Here is a 21,623-nt window from a genome sequence, read left to right as displayed (position 1 = left end):
ATAAGTAACTTTGCCCGCTTAAAAAGCACCGACTTGAAACAACGATTAAAAAAAAAGCACATAATGCATTGCGTCAACCACATTTACTATTTACTCTCTTTCTTCGCTCATTATTCATGAGAGAGAAAGTAGAGAGAGAAAGTAGAGAGAGAAAGAGTAGGTAGCAATCACACACTCACTCAGCTTACTTCACAACAACCATCACTCTCTCATTTTCTCTTACTCTCACAGTATCAAATGATTCAAGTCTAACAACCTTGTAAGTTTTATTTATTTTATTTATTTATTTATTTATTTATTTATTTTTGTTTCACTTTCTACGTTTCTTATAAACTATTCTTCTTCTTTTTTTATTCACACTTGAACTTTTGAGGACCCTTTCTTATTATTTTTTAAAGATGTTTTTCTATTTTTGATAATTAATTTAGTGGTAAACTTGATCTTCCATATATATGCTTTTAGATGCCCTTATCTTGATTCATCTAAAAGTTGTTCCTTTTCGCTGTTGCTCACTGATAGTGGAAAATTGAACAAAATTTCTTACTTTATTCATTGCTTTTTTTTACAGATGTTCATCCATGGTTTTTGAGGTTTGTCTCTGAAGTTGCTTTCTTATAATTATTACGACTTTATGTTTTTTTCTTTCAAGTTTTTGAGTTTTTTATTATTCATAGATTCAGGGATTTTGGGGAATTTTGTTTCTATTCCAATTTCTCTTCTCCAATTTTATTTAGACATAGTTTGTGTGAGGTTTTAGGGATCTTAATTCAACTATTTATTGTCAATGGAAGATGATTTCTTTTCAATCTGGATCATTAGCATAGTATAGTTTACACTCAATGTTGCATCTTATGCTCCCTTTTTTGTTTGGTTGTTCCATTTCAAATCTTAACTGAGTTTATATGTGTTTCTCTTATGAATTCTGATGTTGGCATGTGATATATACAACAAAATTGTGAAGGGTCAGTTTTCTGATGTGTACTATAGTAGTAATTTTCTATAATTGTTATATTATGATTTTACTGAATATATTTGATTTATTTATTTATTTTTTGTAGGAGTTATAAAGGCTAGAAGTGGTATAGATTGTTGATTTGAAGTAACAAGATGTCTTATAGAAGGGGGTCGGAGCAGCAACCGCAGAGGCGGATACTGCGGACTCAGACTGCGGGGAATTTAGGAGCGGACCCCATCTTGGACAGTGAAGTCGTGCCTTCCTCGCTGGTTGAGATAGCTCCTATTCTCCGTGTTGCTAATGAAGTCGAAGCCAGCAATAAAAGAGTTGCTTATCTTTGTGAGTTGATGTTTACATATTCTCTTTGAATGTATAAATATAAGGGTGTCACAAAATTTGACAACATGTCACAAAATCATTAAGAAAGGGAAATAAATGTGATTTTAAGTTCTGATTGATCACTTAAGTTGCTAGATTCTTGGTTTGATTAGAAGGGTTGCTGACGATTGTATTAAAATGGCAGTGTGTAGTATTGTTTAGAGTGTTGAGGCAGAAAATTTCCTGATATGTTGTCTTAATTAAACCTATCTTTGCATGAGTGCTTCATTTTATTTTGTAATGATACTCATAGTAATGAGTGCATTATGTATTCCTGGTAACTTTTTTTCCTTTTAAAAATATAATTGGAAGTTCTGGTTAACATAGAAATTCTAGTTTCATTATTTTTCTTTCTAATCGGTTAGATCATCCGGTAACTTCTCTTTATAGAGCTCCAAATTTGGTTATTCATTGATTTATGTTGTTTGTTTAAAAAAGCGATTTGATATGTAGAGGCATTACAATAGGAACTGTGAAATCATTATATGTTTACTTCTTTTGAATGTGAAACCACTTTGTTGCAATTTTTTCTTTATACTTTGGACCCTGACTAGAACAATTTTTGGTCAAACTTCACTACCTCTCAGCTGAACTTTTGGATTATCAGAGTCTCCTCCTCTGGTTCCCAGGGAGGGTTAAGAGTTAAGACCAAAAGTTGTTCTTTTTACTTCGATGCTCCTTTTCTTTAGGTTATTCTTTTTGGACATTATGTTAGTCTCACATTTTGACACACACAACATTAAATGTTTCACCAACTTTGATTTGCATATTCTTTGTCTAACACACTTATCTATTTTGTAATTAGGTCGGTTTTACGCATTTGAAAAAGCTCACAGACTAGATCCCACATCTAGTGGGCGTGGTGTTCGCCAATTCAAAACAGCGCTTCTTCAACGTTTAGAAAAGGTAAACTTATGATTTTATTTGTTATGAATTTCTGAATTTGGTTTAGTTCTCTTATACTTTCATTCACTTTAGGATATTTCCGTCGCTTGACCAATGAATTCCACAATTAAGAGAATCTAAATCTGAATATTAATAGCTTCTTTACTGTTCTCTATTTTGTGTATATTAATACACCAACAAAAGAAGAAAGAGCAAATACTTCCCATATATTGTAGCATAAATTTGAATGTCTTTCTTTGTAAATCTGAATATATGGAAGTATTTTCACATTCTTCACAGGAAAATGACACAACGTTGGAGGGAAGAGCAAAGAGTGATGCTCGTGAAATGCAGAGCTTTTATCGACATTACTACCAAAAGTATATTCAAGCGTTACAGAATGCTGCTGACAAGGACCGGTGAGTTTATATTCTAAATCAATTAATAATTGTCACTGACTTGACTTAGCTCTCTTATATTAGACATTATCTGTGAATATTCCTAATTACTGTTAATATGATATGATTTGTATATTTTATCCATAATAAAAAAGGAAATACTGGCATTAACTTCATATGCTTTTCCAGTGCCCAGCTCACAAAAGCATATCAAACTGCTGCTGTTTTGTTTGAGGTTTTGAAAGCAGTTAATCAAACAGAGGCTGTAGAAGTATCTGATGAGGTAAAATAAGTGTTATGCTGCTTCAGATCTCTGCATTATCACTGTCTATTAGTAACCTAATGAAGTATAAATAAATAGAATAATATCAAAATTCTTCCTTTTTTTTTAACTTTGATTATTACATTCCAATGTTTCATTGTAGATCTTGGAAGCTCATACCAGGGTTGAGGAAAAGAAGCAATTATATGCTCCTTATAATATTTTGCCCCTTGATCCGGAGAGTGGGAAAGAGGCTATAATGAGATATCCGGAGGTTTGTTCTTTTTTACTACGTCTAATTAATCCAATTTTCATTTAAGTTAATGTTTACCTAATCACCATCCTCTACCTGAGTTTGCAAAGATGCTGTAGAATCACTGAATCAAAAACGGAGTTCTTATAAATATCAAGTTCAGGGGGTAAGGAATTACCTCTGTTATTTACACCTATGTAGCACCGACAACTCGGATTGATGGTGTCTAACATGTGCCAATGTTCGACACAACACACATGGTTACATTCAATCACTTCTATTTTCTTAAATTATTACTGTTGCCTACATATCAGTGTGTTATTCGATGTACATGTCTATGTCAGTGCTTCATAGACTTACACAACAAGAAGTTAACATTCAAAACGCCCCAATAATTGTGTACCGAAATAGTATTTAGTTAACAATTTACTCACCTACTACGAGCCTGGCACCAACTTACCATTGCAACTTTTATGTGATGAATAACTTATGTTAGAATTTCTTTCGAAGTGTTGACTAGATTTATTTTTTTAAATTGGGAAAAGGGGAAATTTTTATTAATCAAAGTGACACTAATGACCAATTTTACAACTGTCCCCGAGGAGATTCGAACTCAATACCTTGAGGTAACCAGGCTAGCTTTTGCCACTGAGCTAGCTAGCACCTCAAGTAAATGAAGCGTTGCCTAGATTGCTTACATTTATTTTATACTTTGACAGATTCAAGCTGCTGTGTCTGCACTCCGTAATACTAGGGGTTTGCCTTGGCCAAAGAATCACGGTATCAAAGTAAACGAAGACATTCTGGATTGGCTTCAGCTGATGTTTGGTTTTCAGGTAGTGACACGAATTGATACGTGACCAGTGACCACCGTTTGGTTTTTGTATTTTATTTTGAGATTATTTCCTTGTGCTTACGCAGAAGGGAAATGTGGAAAATCAAAGGGAGCATTTGATTCTTTTGCTTGCAAATGTACATATAAGACAATTTCCAAAACCTGATCAACAACCCAAGGTGCGTTTTTGTTTCTGTTATTGTCAATTACTATTTCTTGGACTCTTATTTCTGATTTAGATGTACTGAAACTTATTGTTTTTTTATAAATTTCATTTCTCCTATTTAGTTGGACGACCGTGCTTTAAATGAAGTGATGAAGAAACTCTTTAGAAGCTACAAGAAGTGGTGCAAGTATTTGGGCCGCAAAAGTAGCCTTTGGTGAGATTTTCATATCTTAATATATTAATAACCTCAAACCACCTTAATTAGGCATAAGTAGATATTTAGGAATTTGTAATATGCTCTTTTAAAATTTTATTTTTATGATGTTTAGGTTGCCAACCATTCAGCAGGCAATGCAACAGCGCAAATTGATATACATGGGTCTATATCTTCTTATATGGGGAGAAGCTGCAAATTTGAGATTTATGCCAGAATGCCTTTGTTATATCTACCATCATGTAAGTATTATTTAAAGCAAAAAATATTAAAAGACTTTCTTCAATCTGAAGAGATATTTAGAAGCTCTCAAGCTCTTCCCTCCGTAGTGGTGCACTTCAATTCTATTAAAATGATCTAATATAAACTTGTTCTTTTGGCATACTCTACATAAGATATTTTTAATTACTTTCCATGTGTGTTAAGCACTTTAAATGCAACAGCGCAAATTGTTATACATGGGTCTATATCTTCTTATATGGGGAGAAGCTGCAAATTTGAGATTTATGCCAGAATGCCTTTGTTATATCTACCATCATGTAAGTATTATTTAAAGCAAAAAATATTAAAAGACTTTCTTCAATCTGAAGAGATATTTAGAAGCTCTCAAGCTCTTCCCTCCGTAGTGGTGCACTTCAATTCTATTAAAATGATCTAATATAAACTTGTTCTTTTGGCATACTCTACATAAGATATTTTTAATTACTTTCCATGTGTGTTAAGCACTTTGCATGTCTTTGCTACGAATTTGAAAATTATTAACTGAATCTAAGCATAAATTTTTATGTTTACCTACCTAGATGGCATTTGAGTTGTATGGGATGTTAGCTGGGAATGTTAGTCCACTGACGGGTGAACCAGTAAAGCCTGCCTATGGTGGGGAAAATGAAGCCTTTCTGATGAAAGTTATAAAACCAATATATGATACAATTTTCAAGGTGTGTGCTTCTGCTTTCTTATGAACTGTTTTAGTTTTCTTTCAACATTTTGCTTTCTATTTGTTCTATTTAGCATTTTTCCGTATGGCAGGAAGCTGTAAGGAGTAAAGCAGGAAAAGCAAAGCATTCTCATTGGAGAAACTATGATGATTTAAACGAATTTTTTTGGTATTAATTCTTCTTTTTTATCTGCCTGATTTCCATTATAATTGTTTTTTATCATTAAAGAGATTATCGTTCCCAAATTGTAGGTCAGTTGATTGTTTCCGTCTAGGTTGGCCTATGCGTATTAATTCCGAGTTCTTCTCTGTGCCTTTGCCTCATGAGCAGCGTGGAAGTAACAAAGACGAGGTATGGGAAATTGTGTTTTTGCCTCATGATTGTTTCTCTGTCGATGATCTTACCCTAACAAATTGCGCGTGATTTTGGATAACAGGAAAACAAATCTTATGCTGGCGAACGGTGGATGGGAAAAGTTAATTTTGTTGAGATCCGCTCATTTTGGCACGTATTTAGAAGTTTTGACAGAATGTGGAGCTTTTATATACTATGTTTACAGGTAATAGTTCCTGATTTGGTTTTTTGGTTTACAGTCTCTATTCACTTAATTCTGCATTAATTCTTTATAATGAGATGGACTGACTATACTCTTTAATTAAGGCAATGATTATCATTGCTTGGAATGACACCGGAAATTTAGGCTCCGTATTTGATGGCGATGTTTTCAAGAAAGTTCTCAGCATCTTCATAACTGCTGCAATATTGAAGCTTGCACAAGGTAGATAAAACCAACACCTGTTCATCTTGCCGTGTGTTTTTTCTTCTGTAACATGTTAAATAAATTCTGATCCAGTTGAACTGTACCCTCAAAGATAGTTTTTAGATATACACCAAGAAAAAACAAGAAAGTAGTTGATTGGAGTAGGGAAGAAATAATATGCTTTGATGGCAATGGAATTTATCATCAACTAGACAAAGATCACTAAATTTGTTACACAAATGAAATTGAGAGATACACTTAAGGCTTATTAAAGAATAAATGAAGCAAGATCAGATAAGATGATGGAATGCTTATTCAAAAAATTCACAAGATGTTGGAGTCTCTTTCCTTTTATCCCCCTTTATTGATGTTTGATTTTATTTCAATTGTAGCATCTCATTCAAAAGTTACTAAGTATTTATTCATGTGATTCTATATTGTTTGTATGTTTGAAAAATCCCTTTTTTTCATTTGGATGTTCAATGGCCAAACAATAATGTGTTCTTTATGATGTTTCTACTTGATTAAGATACCTTTTATACTTTCTCAGCGCTTCTTGACATAGTACTGAGTTGGAAAGCAAGGAATGTCATGTCACTTCATGTCAAGCTTCGATATATATTCAAAGTTATTTCAGCCGCAGCTTGGGTCATAATTTTACCAGTCACTTATGCATTTAGTTGGAAAAATCCATCTGGTTTTGCACAAACCATAAAGAATTGGTTTGGCAATGGTTCAGGATCTCCTTCTTTGTTCATTTTGGCTGTCTTCATCTATTTATCTCCAAATATTCTCTCTGCATTGTTATTCCTGTTTCCATTCATTCGTCGTTATCTTGAGAGGTCGAACAATGGTGTTGTAAAGCTCATGATGTGGTGGTCCCAGGTAAGAAGAAGCATATTTGGTTTATGAATTTATGTTTCTGTATTTTATAATGACATAGGCTCTTTCTTATGAACTAATACCTTTTTATCATCGTTACAAAGTACTTCTAAGATTTTGATTTATATTTATTTTTTATATTTTCTTAAAGATGATTTGAAACTATTGGTGTATGAGTTTAAAGAACATATTTTTAGTTTTTATGCTTTATTTGTATAATAGGTTTAATTATTCTGTAGGTCCCTGAACTATTTGAGAATATTTAAATAGGTCGCTAAACTTAAAAGTTTGTAACGAGTCAATGAATCTATCGAAAATATTTAATTAGATCCCTAAACCAATTTTCTTAATCAAGTCTTGAACTTTTAAATAATTTATAATTTATAATTAGGTCCCTCCTAAACTCTTAGATAATTTAATTAAGTCCTTAAACTTTAAAATAATCTGTATTTGGGTCCCCAAGTTCAGGGACCTAATTACAAAGTATTTAAAAGTATAGGATCCAATTGAAAACCTAATAATAAATTACTTACAAATTTAGGGAACTTATTACAAATTTGTTTAGTTCAGTGATCTATTTAAAAGTTCCAAATATTTCAGGGATCTACTGAAACCTTTTTATTAGCTTGTTTATTTCGTTCTTCTTTTTCAACAATTTCCAGCCTCGGCTCTTTGTTGGAAGAGGAATGCAAGAGGGTCCAATTTCACTGATCAAGTAAGAGAAGCAAGTTATTTTCTTAAATCATCAGTGATCATATTCACTGGTCACCTCTGGTTGATTAAATTGTAACTGTTGCAATTTCTAGGTACTCCACTTTCTGGGTTCTCCTAATTCTATCTAAGTTAGCATTCAGTTACTACCTTGAGGTAAATATTTGATTCACAAATATATCATTTTATTTTCTTGACACTTAGAATGAATGTTTACAATGTAAGTGTTTGTATAATGCTGGTGACACTTAAAACACCAGGTGTTCATGCTGGCTTTCAATGGTGAGTCTATAATTTGTTATTTGCATGGAAGATGTTTATTGACTAATTATTGGTGTCAAAGAATGAAGGAAAATTAGATTTTGATTCTCTTTTATTTTATATTATTTTGTTTATTCTTATTTTATGGTTCTGTTATTATTACTATTGTAATTTCTTTTTCTACATCAACAGCTTAGGGCTGTAGCAATAAAATATGAAAGTATTTTACCTTTTACTTTCTTCAATTGGAAACCATATTTCTTATTATTTTTTATTTTCTTATGTTTTATTCATCTTCCTATTTACTTAACCATTTCTTCCATTTAAGTTCCATCTACCAACAAGTTCATTCCACCCAATTTCTGTGTGTGCATCAATATTAGTATGTGCATATACGAATAATATTAATCAGAAACAAATATGTGTGTCTGGTTCTCTGAGCCTCTAAATGATCTATGAAGTCATAAATAAGTTTCAGAACTGTTCTTCTATAACTACAAAGGTGCAGAGATTTTATTTGTTTGTTAACTCATATGGTTCATTTTCTCCGCACTGCAGATTAAGCCTCTTGTGGCGCCAACAAAAGCCATCATGAATGCTCGTGTGTCAGTTTATAGTTGGCATGAGTTCTTCCCTCATGGTAAATTTCTTTTGGAATAAATGAAAATAAATGCAGTTCATATATGGGATTATTTTTGATATCATCTTATACTATGTGCAGCCAAAAACAATATCGGTGTAGTTATTGCTATATGGGGTCCTATCATGCTTGTACGTCTATCTTTCTGTGGCATGCCTCACTAATCATATTAAAGCCATGTTTATCGATTTGTGGTAATCAATCAGGTGTCCCTTTGCAGGTCTACTTTATGGATACACAGATTTGGTATGCTATCTTCTCTACAATCGTAGGAGGCATATATGGTGCATTTCGTCGTTTGGGAGAGGTTTGTCTATTGTGTGTGTTGTTGTCAAGAAGTCCTTGTAGCTTGGAAACTTTTGCATTTTCCATCTTCCATTTTTGTATATTCTCCATGTTCTGTCATATTTTGTTCAATATTTTACAAATTGAATCTTACTACTCTTTCCATGGTCCCTCTACCTATTTGGTGAAGGCCTTAGTTTTTGTTGTTGTATTTCTCGTCCTAGTGTTAAATTGTCCTTTAACGTTCAATTTTAATTTTTTATTTCACAACAAAATCTGTTTAGTAAACTCTTTCTAAATAAGAATTTTCTTAACACAACACATGCCAATATAGATAGCTATGTTTTATTTAACTTTCCAATTTAAAGTGAACGTTGCCCCTCCTAGTGATAAAGTGCAATTTTGAATTCATTTCTCATTTCTTATGCTATATATATATATCCGTTGTATGTGCATGGTACTGAATCACAAACTATGTTGTTTAAAATAATATGCTAATGGAAGCCATGTGGGTTTTTCTGCTGTAGTGGCTGCGGACCTATGGATCTTATAATACTTAAGTCACTGTTTTCATTCTGATTTCAGATTCGGACATTGGAGTTACTGAGGTCTCGCTTTGATTCAATTCCGGGTGCTTTTAATGCTCGCTTGATTCCTACGGATCAGATTGAGAAAAAGAAAAAAGGACTGAAGGCCACCTTCTCTCGTAGATTTGATCAGGTTATGAAACTTATCTTCATCATTATAATCTGTATGAGAATAAGCTTTCTTGTAAATCTGAATCCTAACTCAACATTACAAGATTCCTATTAAGATTATCGACTGTCTCTATAAACCAATATGAGTCTTTTAAGTGTTTTGGGCTCACTCACACACTTTATGGAAACTTACTAGAAGGCCACCCATCCTACAAATGCTTCAAGTCAAACACACTTAACTACGAGTTATCATATTCTAGGCTCCCGAAAGATGCATCTTGTATTCAAGAGCAAGAATATAATGATAGAAACCTCTACCAATCGAATAATTAGGATAATAATACTGAATATTATTTACAGTTCTCTTGAAAGAGAATTTCCAAACATAATCAAATTATACAAACTACACACGGACAGAATTGGAATAACACTAGAAGAAAAAGGAACAAGACTCAGTTCCACCAAGATTTGAGAGCTTGGTTCCCTCCCTCCTCAATAACCACTTTGGTAACTTCCTAATAATGAATTCTCCCTTCCTTTCCATTTTTATTCTAAAACAGAAACACACCTAATTGGCACAATTAATAATAATAACAACAACAACAATAATAATAATAGTAATAATAGTAATAATAATAATAATAATAATAATAATAATAATAAACTGAAGGCCACCTTCTCTCGTAGATTTGATCAGGTTATGAAACTTATCTTCATCATTATAATCTGTATGAGAATAAGCTTTCTTGTAAATCTGAATCCTAACTCAACATTACAAGATTCCTATTAAGATTATCGACTGTCTCTATAAACCAATATGAGTCTTTTAAGTGTTTTGGGCTCACTCACACACTTTATGGAAACTTACTAGAAGGCCACCCATCCTACAAATGCTTCAAGTCAAACACACTTAACTACGAGTTATCATATTCTAGGCTCCCGAAAGATGCATCTTGTATTCAAGAGCAAGAATATAATGATAGAAACCTCTACCAATCGAATAATTAGGATAATAATACTGAATATTATTTACAGTTCTCTTGAAAGAGAATTTCCAAACATAATCAAATTATACAAACTACACACGGACAGAATTGGAATAACACTAGAAGAAAAAGGAACAAGACTCAGTTCCACCAAGATTTGAGAGCTTGGTTCCCTCCCTCCTCAATAACCACTTTGGTAACTTCCTAATAATGAATTCTCCCTTCCTTTCCATTTTTATTCTAAAACAGAAACACACCTAATTGGCACAATTAATAATAATAACAACAACAACAATAATAATAATAGTAATAATAGTAATAATAATAATAATAATAATAATAATAATAATAATAATAATAATAATAATAATAATAATAATAATAATCATAGTAATAATAATAATAATAATAATAATAATAATAATAATAATAATAATAATAATAATAATAATAATAATAATAATAATAATAATAATAATAATAATGATAATAATGATAATAATTACTATTTGTTCATGAAAACAATAGGCTAATGGATGTAGCAAAATGTAATGTATGACACACGGGTAGGTAAATATTGTGGAATTCTAGATTCATAACTGTTTCTGAGAAATTTACAAGAACTCACTTCCATTCCCATTCTATCATTCTTGGAGATGAAGTTTGTTGCTTCCTCCAACCTGACACAGGTTCCATTTTATATAATAAATAGATGTAGCAACATTTATTGGTTGAAGTGGAAGGGGTTTGGGTCCCTTAATTATCCCCCTAGTCCTAGGTTCGATCCTTGGATTATAGAAAATACACTATTGTAAGGTGTCCTTGCCTTTGGTGCCTTATTGTATCAGTCTCTCGCCTACGAGTTGAGAAAGTATAGTGATAGAATGTGGATTCATCTCAAAATAAGATAAATATTAGTAGTATGATGAATGTGATAGTCTAAAGAGTCAAGAATTAGTTACAAGACCTTGGAATGTTCACATTAATTAATGATTTACCATGCTATGATATCATCACGATTACTTAGATTATGGTGTCCTATTAATTATGGAGGGACTCCAATTTTTCAAAGGTCCTTGTGTGATGTGCCAGGATACTGATTTTCTTTTTTCAACTGATTATTTTCTTTTGTTGTTTACTTTGTTGATATAATTACTGATCTACCTGTTTTGCATTTTGTTTCCTGTTTAATGTCACTTCCTTTATCAGCATGACAACATATATTTAATTCTATGAGAATCGGTTGTTGCAGGTTTCAACCGATAAAGAGAAGGAAGCTGCAAGATTTGCACAGCTATGGAACAAAATAATTACTAGCTTGAGGGAGGAGGACCTAATTGATAACAGGTAGTACTATGACTAAGCAGTTCCTAATGTTGTACTACCTCCATCCCTAAGGCCTATATATAGGACCCTCTTGGAAATTTCTTGTCTCTTTCATAAGATCCTCTTTGAATTTTCACATGCATTAATTTATATGACTATGCATTAATTTCTCACCAATATACCCCTAATTATTTTACATATTTTTCTGCAACCAACAATCAATACTATGATGGAAACATATACTCTCGCTCTTGAAGGCTAATCTTGTAAAAACAATATCAATTAATAAAAATTTAATACTATTATCAACTTTCTTAATTCTTGTGATCTACTTAACGGGGTCCTATACTTAGGGACAGAGGTACTAATTCTTTGTTCATGGTGAACCTTAAATAATTACAATATCAAGATTTTGTTGTGTTTTCGAAAGGTGTTTTTGGTTTGTTGCTACTAAGTCTGACTGCAATAAAATATTTAGGGAAATGGACCTCATGCTCGTACCATATTGGGCCGACCGTTCTCTAAACCTCATCCAGTGGCCTCCGTTCTTACTTGCTAGCAAGGTTCATCTATTTGTGTCCAATTGTTCTGTGAGTTTGTTAAAGAATAATCATTATCTTGCTTAAATTTATTTATAGCTTTGTATTTGTTCTACAGATCCCAATAGCAGTGTCCATGGCCAAAGACAGTTTTGGGAAAAGTCAGGAGCTGGAAAAAAGATTGTCAAGGGACAAGTACATGAAATCTGCTGTTCTTGAATGCTATACTTCTTTCAGAAATATTATTAACTTCTTGGTTCTAGGAGAACGCGAGAAAATGTAAGTTCATGTTAAGTGAAATATACATAAAAAAATAGAAGTTTTATGAAGTTTCATATATACTGATCTTTGTACGAAACCCTTTTATGAACAAAGAGTTATGCAGAATATTTTTCAAAGAGTCGACGAGCTCATTGAAAGAGGAGAGCTGCTGAGGGATCTGGATTTGGGTGCTCTCCCTGATCTATATGAACGTTTTGTTAAACTGATTGAATGTTTGGTAATGTTGTTTTTTGTAGACTTAAATATTACATTTTTGTGTTTAATGAAGTTTGAAGTTTAACTAAATTTGGTTTATTTCTTCAGCTGGAAAACAGAAAGGAGGTCAAGGATCAAATTGTGATTCTCTTGCTTGACATGTTAGAGATTGTGACTAGAGACATAATGGAAGGAGATGTTGAGGGGTAAGTCCTTTGGAATTTTGTGTCCTTGGCTAATGCTAATCGGACTAGTTGTATCATTTTGGACTATAACTATTGGGAAAAATTTAAGTCCCACATTTAATAGATATAAGGCCTAATCATAGTTTATAAAGAGAGAACACCTTTCCTTACAAACTGGTTTTATAAGGATGAATTAAGACCAATATAAAAACCTAGTAATAAATAACTCATTGTAATTCGCTTGTTAGTATGCAAGATTCAAGTCATGGTGGGACTTCGGGAAAAGATGAAAGGATGACGCCCCTTGATCAACAATACCAGTTTCTTGGTAGACTTCAGTTTCCCGTCACAACCGATACTGAAGCTTGGCAAGAGAAAGTAAGTTTTAGATTTATAGGTGTTTTCATGTCTCTTTTATTATGTTACTAGTTTGTATTTACATAATGATGTAATTTTTTCGCCTTAAATTCTTTTTTGATCTTCACAGATAAAAAGGCTTCATTTACTGCTTACCGTCAAAGAGTCTGCTATGGATGTACCATCCAACTTGGATGCTAAGAGGCGTATATCTTTCTTCAGTAATTCGTTGTTTATGAATATGCCATCTGCTCCCAAAGTTCGGAACATGCTGTCCTTCTCGTAAGCTCAAACAATTTCCATTTTCCTTCACATATTTGAGCATCATTCTGTGATGTGACACACTCTATAATACTTTTTTCAACATGCTTATGAAATTTAAATGGAACCCTCCACTTTGGGATTTTACCATTTTATTGGAAAATCTCAAAGTAGTGGTATATAATTGATTTTTAAAAATCTCTATGAATATTATACATGTACTTTACAAAAACTCCATCTAAAATATGTTATTGACATTGCATATCTTTCTTTGTAGTGTCTTGACGCCATACTTTGATGAACCGGTTCTTTTCTCCCTAGAACATCTGGAAGAGCCAAACGAAGATGGAGTCTCTATCCTCTTTTACTTGCAAAAGATATTTCCAGGTTTCCGTGATTCCTCTAGATATCTTTGAAAAGAGCCGCTTGACCTAAAAACGCTTAAGTTGTTATATAAGAAAGAGTCTAAGAGTGGTTGTTATATATATAACTGTAGTGTGCATCCAGTCAAGAAATGTAGTAAAAGATTACCTTGTACTAAAATCAAATGCTGCTTTAACTTATATTTTAGTTTGAAGACTAATGTAGGCACAAACAGAATCTTAAAAGTCAACGTGGCTAGTATGTCAGGTAAAACCACTGTAGAAATTGCTGGGATTCATATTTTTCTTTCAAATTTAGTCATCCATCCCATTTTGGATTCTTAGTTTGAATAATTATGGGAACAGTGGGAAAATACTAGTATACTACTATGGAAATATAAAAATTGTTAAATTTAGTGGAATCAATACCCACATTGTCAACAACTTGTGCCCCCGTAATTAGGGGTGTAATGGTTCAGTTTGGTTTGGTTTTTGGGAGAAAAGAAATCAGAACCAAAAAAAATTAGTTGTTTATGTTTGCTTCGGTTTTTTGCAATATTAACTCGTGAAATGGTGTACTGTATTCCTTTCATACTACTTTCTGTACAATTTTGTAATATACTCTTGCTTCTGATCACAATTTAATTCAGATGAATGGAAAAACTTCCTTCAACGATTTGATTGTAAGAGTGATGAGAAACTCAGAGGAGAGTTAGAAGAAGAACTACGTTTATGGGCATCATACAGAGGCCAGACATTGACCAAAACTGGTACAAATTGCTTCTTCGATCTTCTCCCTCTGATGATATTTCTACATATTAGATATGTAATTTGATGTTATATTTTGCATTGTATAATTGTGAGTGTCTTCTCTGCATTTTCTCTTAACTCTCACCAAGCGAAGTCCGAGGAATGATGTATTTTCGACAAGCATTGGAACTACAGGCTTTTCTTGATATGGCGAAGGATGAAGGTACGTGGAGAAAGATTCATTGAAGGAGAGAGAGTGAAGGGGGGTGATTAATGTTGTAAACAATTACCTTATTATACGGCTGAACTAAATGCTGTCATTTCATATACAGAATTAATGAAAGGTTACAAGGCTGCAGAACTAGAGAGTAAGGAAAATCCGACCAGTGAACGGTCGCTGTGGACACAATGTCAATCATTAGCTGACATGAAGTTCACGTATGTGGTGTCATGTCAACAATATAGTATTCACAAGCGATCTGGTGATTCTAGGGCCAAAGAAATTTTAAAGCTCATGACTAAGTAAGTCTCTCAAGACAACCCTGTTACTTGTTATTATTTATGCAAACACTGTCCTGTTACAGTATGGTACTAATGTTATAATTTGTTATAATTGCAGGTATCCGTCTCTTCGAGTTGCTTATATTGATGAGGTTGAAGAACCTAGCAAGGATTCTTCCCGAAAAATAGACAAGGTCTATTATTCGGCACTAGCCAAAGCTGCTTTACCGACCAAATCAATTGATTCATCTGAAGCAGTTCAAAATTTAGACCAGGTATTGTGTCAAAGACCATTCCTGAAATTATGAAAACCGAATTTAATTAATTGCAATGGATGAAAGTTATGCATATAGTTATACACTAAAACCTACTTTTTAAATATCAGAACTAAATAATAATCCAAATTCAGGGAAGCACACACAGGAGTCTCCACAATCTCAACACAATCATCTGGCATCTTGCAATTCATGACATCTTTCCTGTTAAGATGAAAAGATAATAAAAATAGTCTTTTTTCTAGTATTTTTATTACTTACTCCCTTTGTCTCATATTATTTGTCTCTTTATCATATCAATTAAACATTAATTACTTTATTCCATTAATATACCCTTATTTATTGTATCTCAACTTATCTAACTATTCCACCAACAACTATTAATAAGAGTATTTTAGTAAACGAAACTCATTTATCATTGAAATCAACACAACTAATCATTGTCTTAAGAACCGTGCACAATCCCAAATGAGACACTTATAATGCGTCAAGAGAGAGTATTATGGAAAATGATCAAACAAATTCTTGATGGTTAGATTTTTCTCAAATATTATTTTAATTGCAGTACCTAAAGAAGAAATATTCAAGTACAATGTATATTCCCTTAAGCGATGAATTCCAATTTGTCATTTTGTTGTTTTGGTTAGGTAATTTACAGAATAAAGCTTCCTGGGCCTGCAATATTGGGTGAGGGGAAGCCAGAAAACCAAAACCACGCGATCATTTTCACACGAGGGGAAGGCTTGCAAACAATTGATATGAATCAGGTCTTACATTATTTGTTTACAGAAGAAAGAAGAAAAATCCAGCTTATGCAAAAATTATGATAGCTAAGCATTTGTGTAACAGGATAACTATATGGAAGAAGCTTTCAAAATGAGGAATTTGCTGCAAGAATTTCTTAAGAAACACGGTGGTCCCAGATATCCAACGATCCTTGGACTCAGAGAGCATATTTTTACTGGCAGGTATGATTTGTTGTATCAATTTCTGTGTTTTCCATTGTCATTTTTTATATAAGCTAAAATCTATGAATAGACGCTGCTGTTAATTTTTTTATCTCCCTTATGTTTCTTGCAGTGTTTCATCGCTTGCATGGTTTATGTCCAATCAGGAAACCAGTTTTGTGACAATTGGACAAAGATTGTTGGCTAACCCCCTAAAGTAAGTATTTTTTTAATACCTCGATGCTAGTAATCAAAGTTGTTAAAATCAAGTGTTAACTCATGGAATCGTACGGTTATACGATTTTAGGTAGCAAAAACAAGTAGAAACGCGTGTTGAAACGTTGTTGCACTGACTTGGGTGAATCGGGTTTGACCTGGTAAACTCACATGAAATAAACTGGTTTGATGAGTCATAAATAATGAGGTGTGATGCAAAATTTTAAACTTACACTCCTAGTCATTTCATACTAATAATCTAGGTTATATGACAAATAGTTTCAATTCAACTCACTAATAGCATAAGGACAATAAGACTTAAACAATAAGAATAGAGTATTTAGTTTAATTTTATAAAAACCAAATAGGGCTAGCCATAGTCCGTGGTCATCTTTTTTAGGTATTTTTTTTGGGTAAACAAGGCATCCCCTGCACGCAACTGCAGAGAATAATATCTCGAGGCAGCTGAGATTTATTTTAGGAGTTGACCTCTCTCAACATATGTTTTTTCATACTTACCGACTAGAGGTCAAACCGTTGCCCATTTTGGTCAAGGGATCTAAGTATCTACAACTTGTGTCACATCATGTTGGTTCTTTTTTACGTACTTTTCTGTAGCATGAATATGTAAAATTAAAAGTGTGATTATGTTAGTGGATCGTTTCACTGATCCATTTCTCGGCGAGTTCTATTTTCTGAAGGTTTCATAAATTTCCTGAGCATGTAATAAGAGATGTTTTTCAAATTCATTATTATATGAAGTTCTTAGTAATGTTTTTGTGCTTTTTCATTCAGAGTGAGGTTCCATTATGGCCACCCAGATGTGTTTGATAGACTTTTCCACCTAACAAGAGGTGGTGTAAGCAAGGCTTCTAAGGTTGTCAACTTGAGTGAGGATATATTTGCAGGCATGTGCTCTAGTTTCTCTTTCTGTATGTGCATAACTCGTTTCTATTTCGCTTAAGTATCAGTAGCATAATTTTCTCCATGAGCTGCAGGTTTCAATTCTACGTTGCGTGAAGGAAATGTCACTCATCATGAGTACATACAAGTCGGTAAAGGAAGGGATGTGGGTCTTAACCAGATATCAATGTTTGAGGCAAAGATAGCTAATGGGAATGGTGAACAGACAATGAGTAGGGACATATACAGGCTTGGACACCGATTTGATTTCTTCCGAATGTTATCTTGTTATTTCACCACCGTTGGCTTCTATTTCAGTACTCTGGTATACTAAGGATCTTCTTTCCTTGTTATATCTATGAATATACTACCTCTGTCCCTTATTATAAGCATCCATTGCTTTTTTCACTCTTATTAAGGAAAGTTTGTAGGGTAGTTAATGTGTTCATTTTATGTGTTAATGTTCCTTAAATAATCTTTGTATTTAAATGTGTTAAATTTGACTTTTCATATTCCTAAGACAAATTAGTAGTATTAATAAGGGGTATGTTTGGAAAAATAATAAATACACCTAGTAAATTGAAAGGGTGCTTATATTTAGGAACAATTTTTTTTTCAAAGGGTGCTTATAATTAGAGACAGAGGTAGTAATTGATAATACATACTGACTTTTCTTTTGACAGCTTACTGTCCTCACAGTTTATATATTCCTTTATGGCCGCCTCTATCTCGCCCTTAGTGGACTTGAAGAAGGGCTGAACAAACAGAGAGCTATTCGAGAAAACAAAGCTCTTCAAGTGGCTCTTGCCTCTCAATCTGTTGTGCAAATTGGATTTTTGTTGGCCTTACCTATGTTGATGGAAATTGGTTTGGAGAAAGGGTTCCGTGAGGCGTTTAGTGAATTTGTTCTAATGCAAATTCAGTTGGCTCCTGTATTTTTCACATTTTCTCTTGGAACAAAAACACATTATTATGGAAGGACATTGCTTCATGGAGGTGCACAGTACAGAGGCACTGGTCGCGGTTTCGTGGTGTTCCATGCAAAGTTTGCTGATAATTACAGGCTCTATTCTCGGAGTCATTTTGTCAAGGGAATTGAATTAGTGATTCTGCTTGTTGTCTACCATATATTTGGCCATGCATACAGAGGAGTGGTTGCGTATATTTTAATTACGATAACCATATGGTTCATGGCAGGGACATGGCTTTTCGCTCCTTTCCTTTTCAATCCATCGGGATTTGAGTGGCAGAAGATACTTGATGATTGGACAGATTGGCATAAATGGATAAGCAACCGTGGAGGTATCGGGGTACCTCCTGCAAAAAGTTGGGAGTCGTGGTGGGAAAAGGAGCACGAGCATCTCCAGCATTCTGGAATGCGTGGTATTGCTACTGAGATAATACTAGCCCTCCGTTTTTTCATATATCAATATGGACTTGTATATCACCTTTCAATCACCACTGATACGAATAAAAGTGTTCTGGTAAGTGCTTTTCTCATATAGTTCTCCTTAGGAATGCTTATTTGGCTGTTCATGACCCTAGCAACTGGGATATGAATTTAACTGCAGTTACTATTGGATTACAGGTTTATGGTATTTCATGGATGATAATCATTTTGATATTGGGTTTAATGAAGGTGAGAATTCAAATCATTATGTTTTGCATCTTGAAATTTTAGGTGTAATCCTTTATTCATTTTAGGTGTAATCATTAATTATGCTCATAAAAAACTTCATTTTAGCTGTTTAATATAATGATAATCATTATGTTAAACAGCTAAAATGAAGTTTTTTTTATGAACTATATTAGAGTTCCAGGCATTATTTTACTTGAACATCATTAATAGTAAGATGAAACCAAAATTTTCACCATGTAAAAGTTTTAACTGCCCTTGAGTTACCATTTGATACACTTCTATTGTTAATATTACTACCTGCTGTCTCTATATATAAGCACCTTTTGGAAAAAAATGTGTCCCTTAAGTATATGTCTTATTTCAAATTACTAGATGCATTTATTATTTTTTCCAAACGTACCCTTAATTAATACCACTAAGTGCATTGGAAGATGCAAAGCTAACGCTAAACGCGTCTATATAGGAAAGGATATTTTAGGAATGTTAATACATAAAATGGACACAATAAATACACTAACTACTTTTCTTGATATATATTAAAAGTGCTAAAGATGCTTATAAATAAGGATAAAAGTAGTATATAGAAAATTGGTGTAGTGGAAGCTCATCCATGCACAATGCTATCTTTTCAACTCATCAACCTCTAAGGTCATCACCCTCTTTGTTCTATTAAGCATGATAGTGTTGACATATTTATCTGAGTTTGTATAGTTTCACAATAAATTAACCCTTTCTATATATCTGTTGCATTTTGCAGGGTATATCTGTTGGCAGGCGTCGTCTCAGTGCAGACTTCCAGCTTGTATTTAGATTGATTGAGGGATCTATTTTTATAACATTCCTTGCCATCCTTATAATATTAATCGCAGTCGCTAAGATGACAATTAAGGACATAATAGTTTGCATTCTAGCTGTCATGCCTACAGGCTGGGGAATGCTGCTGGTCAGTAAAAAATTTCTTCTCTTTAATTGCATTCTGTTCATGTTTTATTTTTCTTTTGTCAAATTCTATGAAAAGGGTAATTTTGATTAGCTTCTAACTAATCTAAAGTGATAGCTTAATATTTCTAGTCTCAGTCCTGTTTGAGCATTTAGGCCCAATTTAGATTAGCTTATAACTTGTAAGAACGTTATAACTAAAATAAATTTACGTTGGCGACCATCTAAAAATGTCCTGATAAGCTTAAAGATGTTTATGAAGAAAGTTAAATGGGAGAACTTTTTTCAAAAGATTTGATATGCAGGTCTAATATCAACTTATAGGAGAAACTGTTGATAAAAAACTTGTAGTTATTGCGATTTACAAGATTCTATTAGTATTCCTTTATCTACAAGTGCTTACTAAGAAGTTTGTAGCTCTTATTACATTTTCTCTTCTCTTGTTTTTCCAAAAGATTGCACAAGCTTGTAGGCCACTCCTTGCAAAAACAGGATTTTGGGGGTCAGTTCGAGCACTTGCGCGCGGTTATGAAGTAATAATGGGCTTGCTTCTCTTCACACCAGTAGCTTTCTTGGCATGGTTCCCTTTTGTTTCAGAGTTTCAAACAAGAATGCTTTTCAACCAAGCTTTCAGTAGAGGTTTACAGATTTCTCGTATTCTTGGTGGACAAAGAAGGGATCGCGCCAACAGCAAAGAATGATTATAAACCAACAGTCTACATCCAATTGTATATAATGTTTCATTTTGATAAATTATTGTTATCATTATTAAAATTCAGTCACATGTTGTCACATTATTAAAACTCTTTTGACTTCAAAAGTTGGTCACCTAAATCAAATTCTTTTTAATAATGTGACACACATGGTTGGATGATAGTGAAAGATATTAAAATGTTTGTATATAAGTATTTACAATCAGCCCATTTTGTACATGTTGTACAACTTGGTACACTATATGCTTTAGTATTGATAACAAGTTGGAAGTTGTTTTAGCTCAGAAAGGCTCTAACCTATGAATTACACAGGCTTTTGTAACATCTCAAATATAAATTTCTTTCAAATCAGACTAATTAATTGTGAAAAAACAGTCTTAGAAGAGATTAGAGGTAATTATCATATGATAGTGAACCAATATAATTTTTGTGTTTTATCTTTCTTTTTCTGCATCCGGTCAAATGATTTGAATATCCGAATGTTATATTTTTTCAAACATGATTTATAAAATTCTTATTGTCTGGCCAAGTTATATACTTTTTGTTAGAAAATGTTTTTGACAGATTTTAAGAGATTTTTTTCGAACTACATTCATTTGTGTTTATTTTTGTTACTTTCACAGATTATAAATATTTCCAATGTAAAAAGCCTTTTACTTCAATTATGATTATACCAATATAAAAGTTTGACTTTCACATCACTTATTGTCACAATTTTTTACATAA

The 21,623-nt window shown here is 33.0% G+C and overlaps 1 protein-coding gene across 2 annotated transcripts; it reads left to right on the top strand.

Moving 5' to 3' along the window:
* The first annotated feature begins 354 nt into the window (after nucleotides 1-354).
* On the top strand, nucleotides 355-21,254 carry LOC101496366 (callose synthase 2-like). 2 transcript variants are annotated; one of them, XM_004488397.3, is made up of 43 exons: nucleotides 355-590; nucleotides 1,059-1,294; nucleotides 2,139-2,239; nucleotides 2,519-2,637; nucleotides 2,806-2,899; nucleotides 3,042-3,152; nucleotides 3,851-3,967; nucleotides 4,053-4,145; nucleotides 4,255-4,346; nucleotides 4,462-4,588; nucleotides 5,147-5,284; nucleotides 5,376-5,452; nucleotides 5,536-5,635; nucleotides 5,721-5,843; nucleotides 5,945-6,062; nucleotides 6,595-6,929; nucleotides 7,589-7,641; nucleotides 7,733-7,793; nucleotides 8,457-8,538; nucleotides 8,620-8,669; nucleotides 8,759-8,845; nucleotides 9,409-9,543; nucleotides 11,760-11,854; nucleotides 12,312-12,396; nucleotides 12,491-12,651; nucleotides 12,748-12,871; nucleotides 12,958-13,055; nucleotides 13,283-13,412; nucleotides 13,522-13,673; nucleotides 13,930-14,039; nucleotides 14,665-14,784; nucleotides 14,919-14,987; nucleotides 15,097-15,286; nucleotides 15,384-15,540; nucleotides 16,188-16,307; nucleotides 16,390-16,508; nucleotides 16,621-16,704; nucleotides 17,499-17,611; nucleotides 17,702-17,931; nucleotides 18,290-19,090; nucleotides 19,195-19,245; nucleotides 20,003-20,188; nucleotides 20,640-21,254. In XM_004488397.3, the coding sequence occupies exons 2-43, from the start codon at nucleotides 1,108-1,110 to the stop codon at nucleotides 20,883-20,885; spliced, it is 5,841 nt and encodes a 1,946-aa protein (XP_004488454.1). In that variant the 5' UTR covers nucleotides 355-590; nucleotides 1,059-1,107; the 3' UTR covers nucleotides 20,886-21,254. The 2 variants fall into 2 exon arrangements, with proteins under 2 accessions (XP_004488454.1, XP_012575486.2); XM_012720032.3 differs by lacking the exons at nucleotides 355-590; nucleotides 1,059-1,294; nucleotides 2,139-2,239; ... (5 more) ...; nucleotides 4,255-4,346; nucleotides 4,462-4,588 and adding an exon at nucleotides 4,781-4,885.
* The last annotated feature ends 369 nt before the right edge of the window (nucleotides 21,255-21,623 follow it).

Source organism: Cicer arietinum, chromosome 1 (assembly GCF_000331145.2).
Source record: "Cicer arietinum cultivar CDC Frontier isolate Library 1 chromosome 1, Cicar.CDCFrontier_v2.0, whole genome shotgun sequence".
Taxonomy (NCBI): Eukaryota; Viridiplantae; Streptophyta; class Magnoliopsida; order Fabales; family Fabaceae; genus Cicer; species Cicer arietinum.
The sequence above is the reverse complement of the archived record's forward strand: the minus strand, read 5'-3'. Positions and strand labels throughout refer to the sequence as shown.

Excerpts from the sequence above, each read along its gene's own strand:
- LOC101496366 (XM_004488397.3), top strand. The coding sequence starts at position 1,108 with ATGTCTTATAGAAGGGGGTCGGAGCAGCAACCGCAGAGGCGGATACTG. Across the intron at positions 14,040-14,664 it reads CTTGCAAAAGATATTTCCAG|ATGAATGGAAAAACTTCCTT; the intron begins GTTTCCGTGATT and ends AATTTAATTCAG. Across the intron at positions 17,932-18,289 it reads GCTTCTATTTCAGTACTCTG|CTTACTGTCCTCACAGTTTA; the intron begins GTATACTAAGGA and ends TTCTTTTGACAG.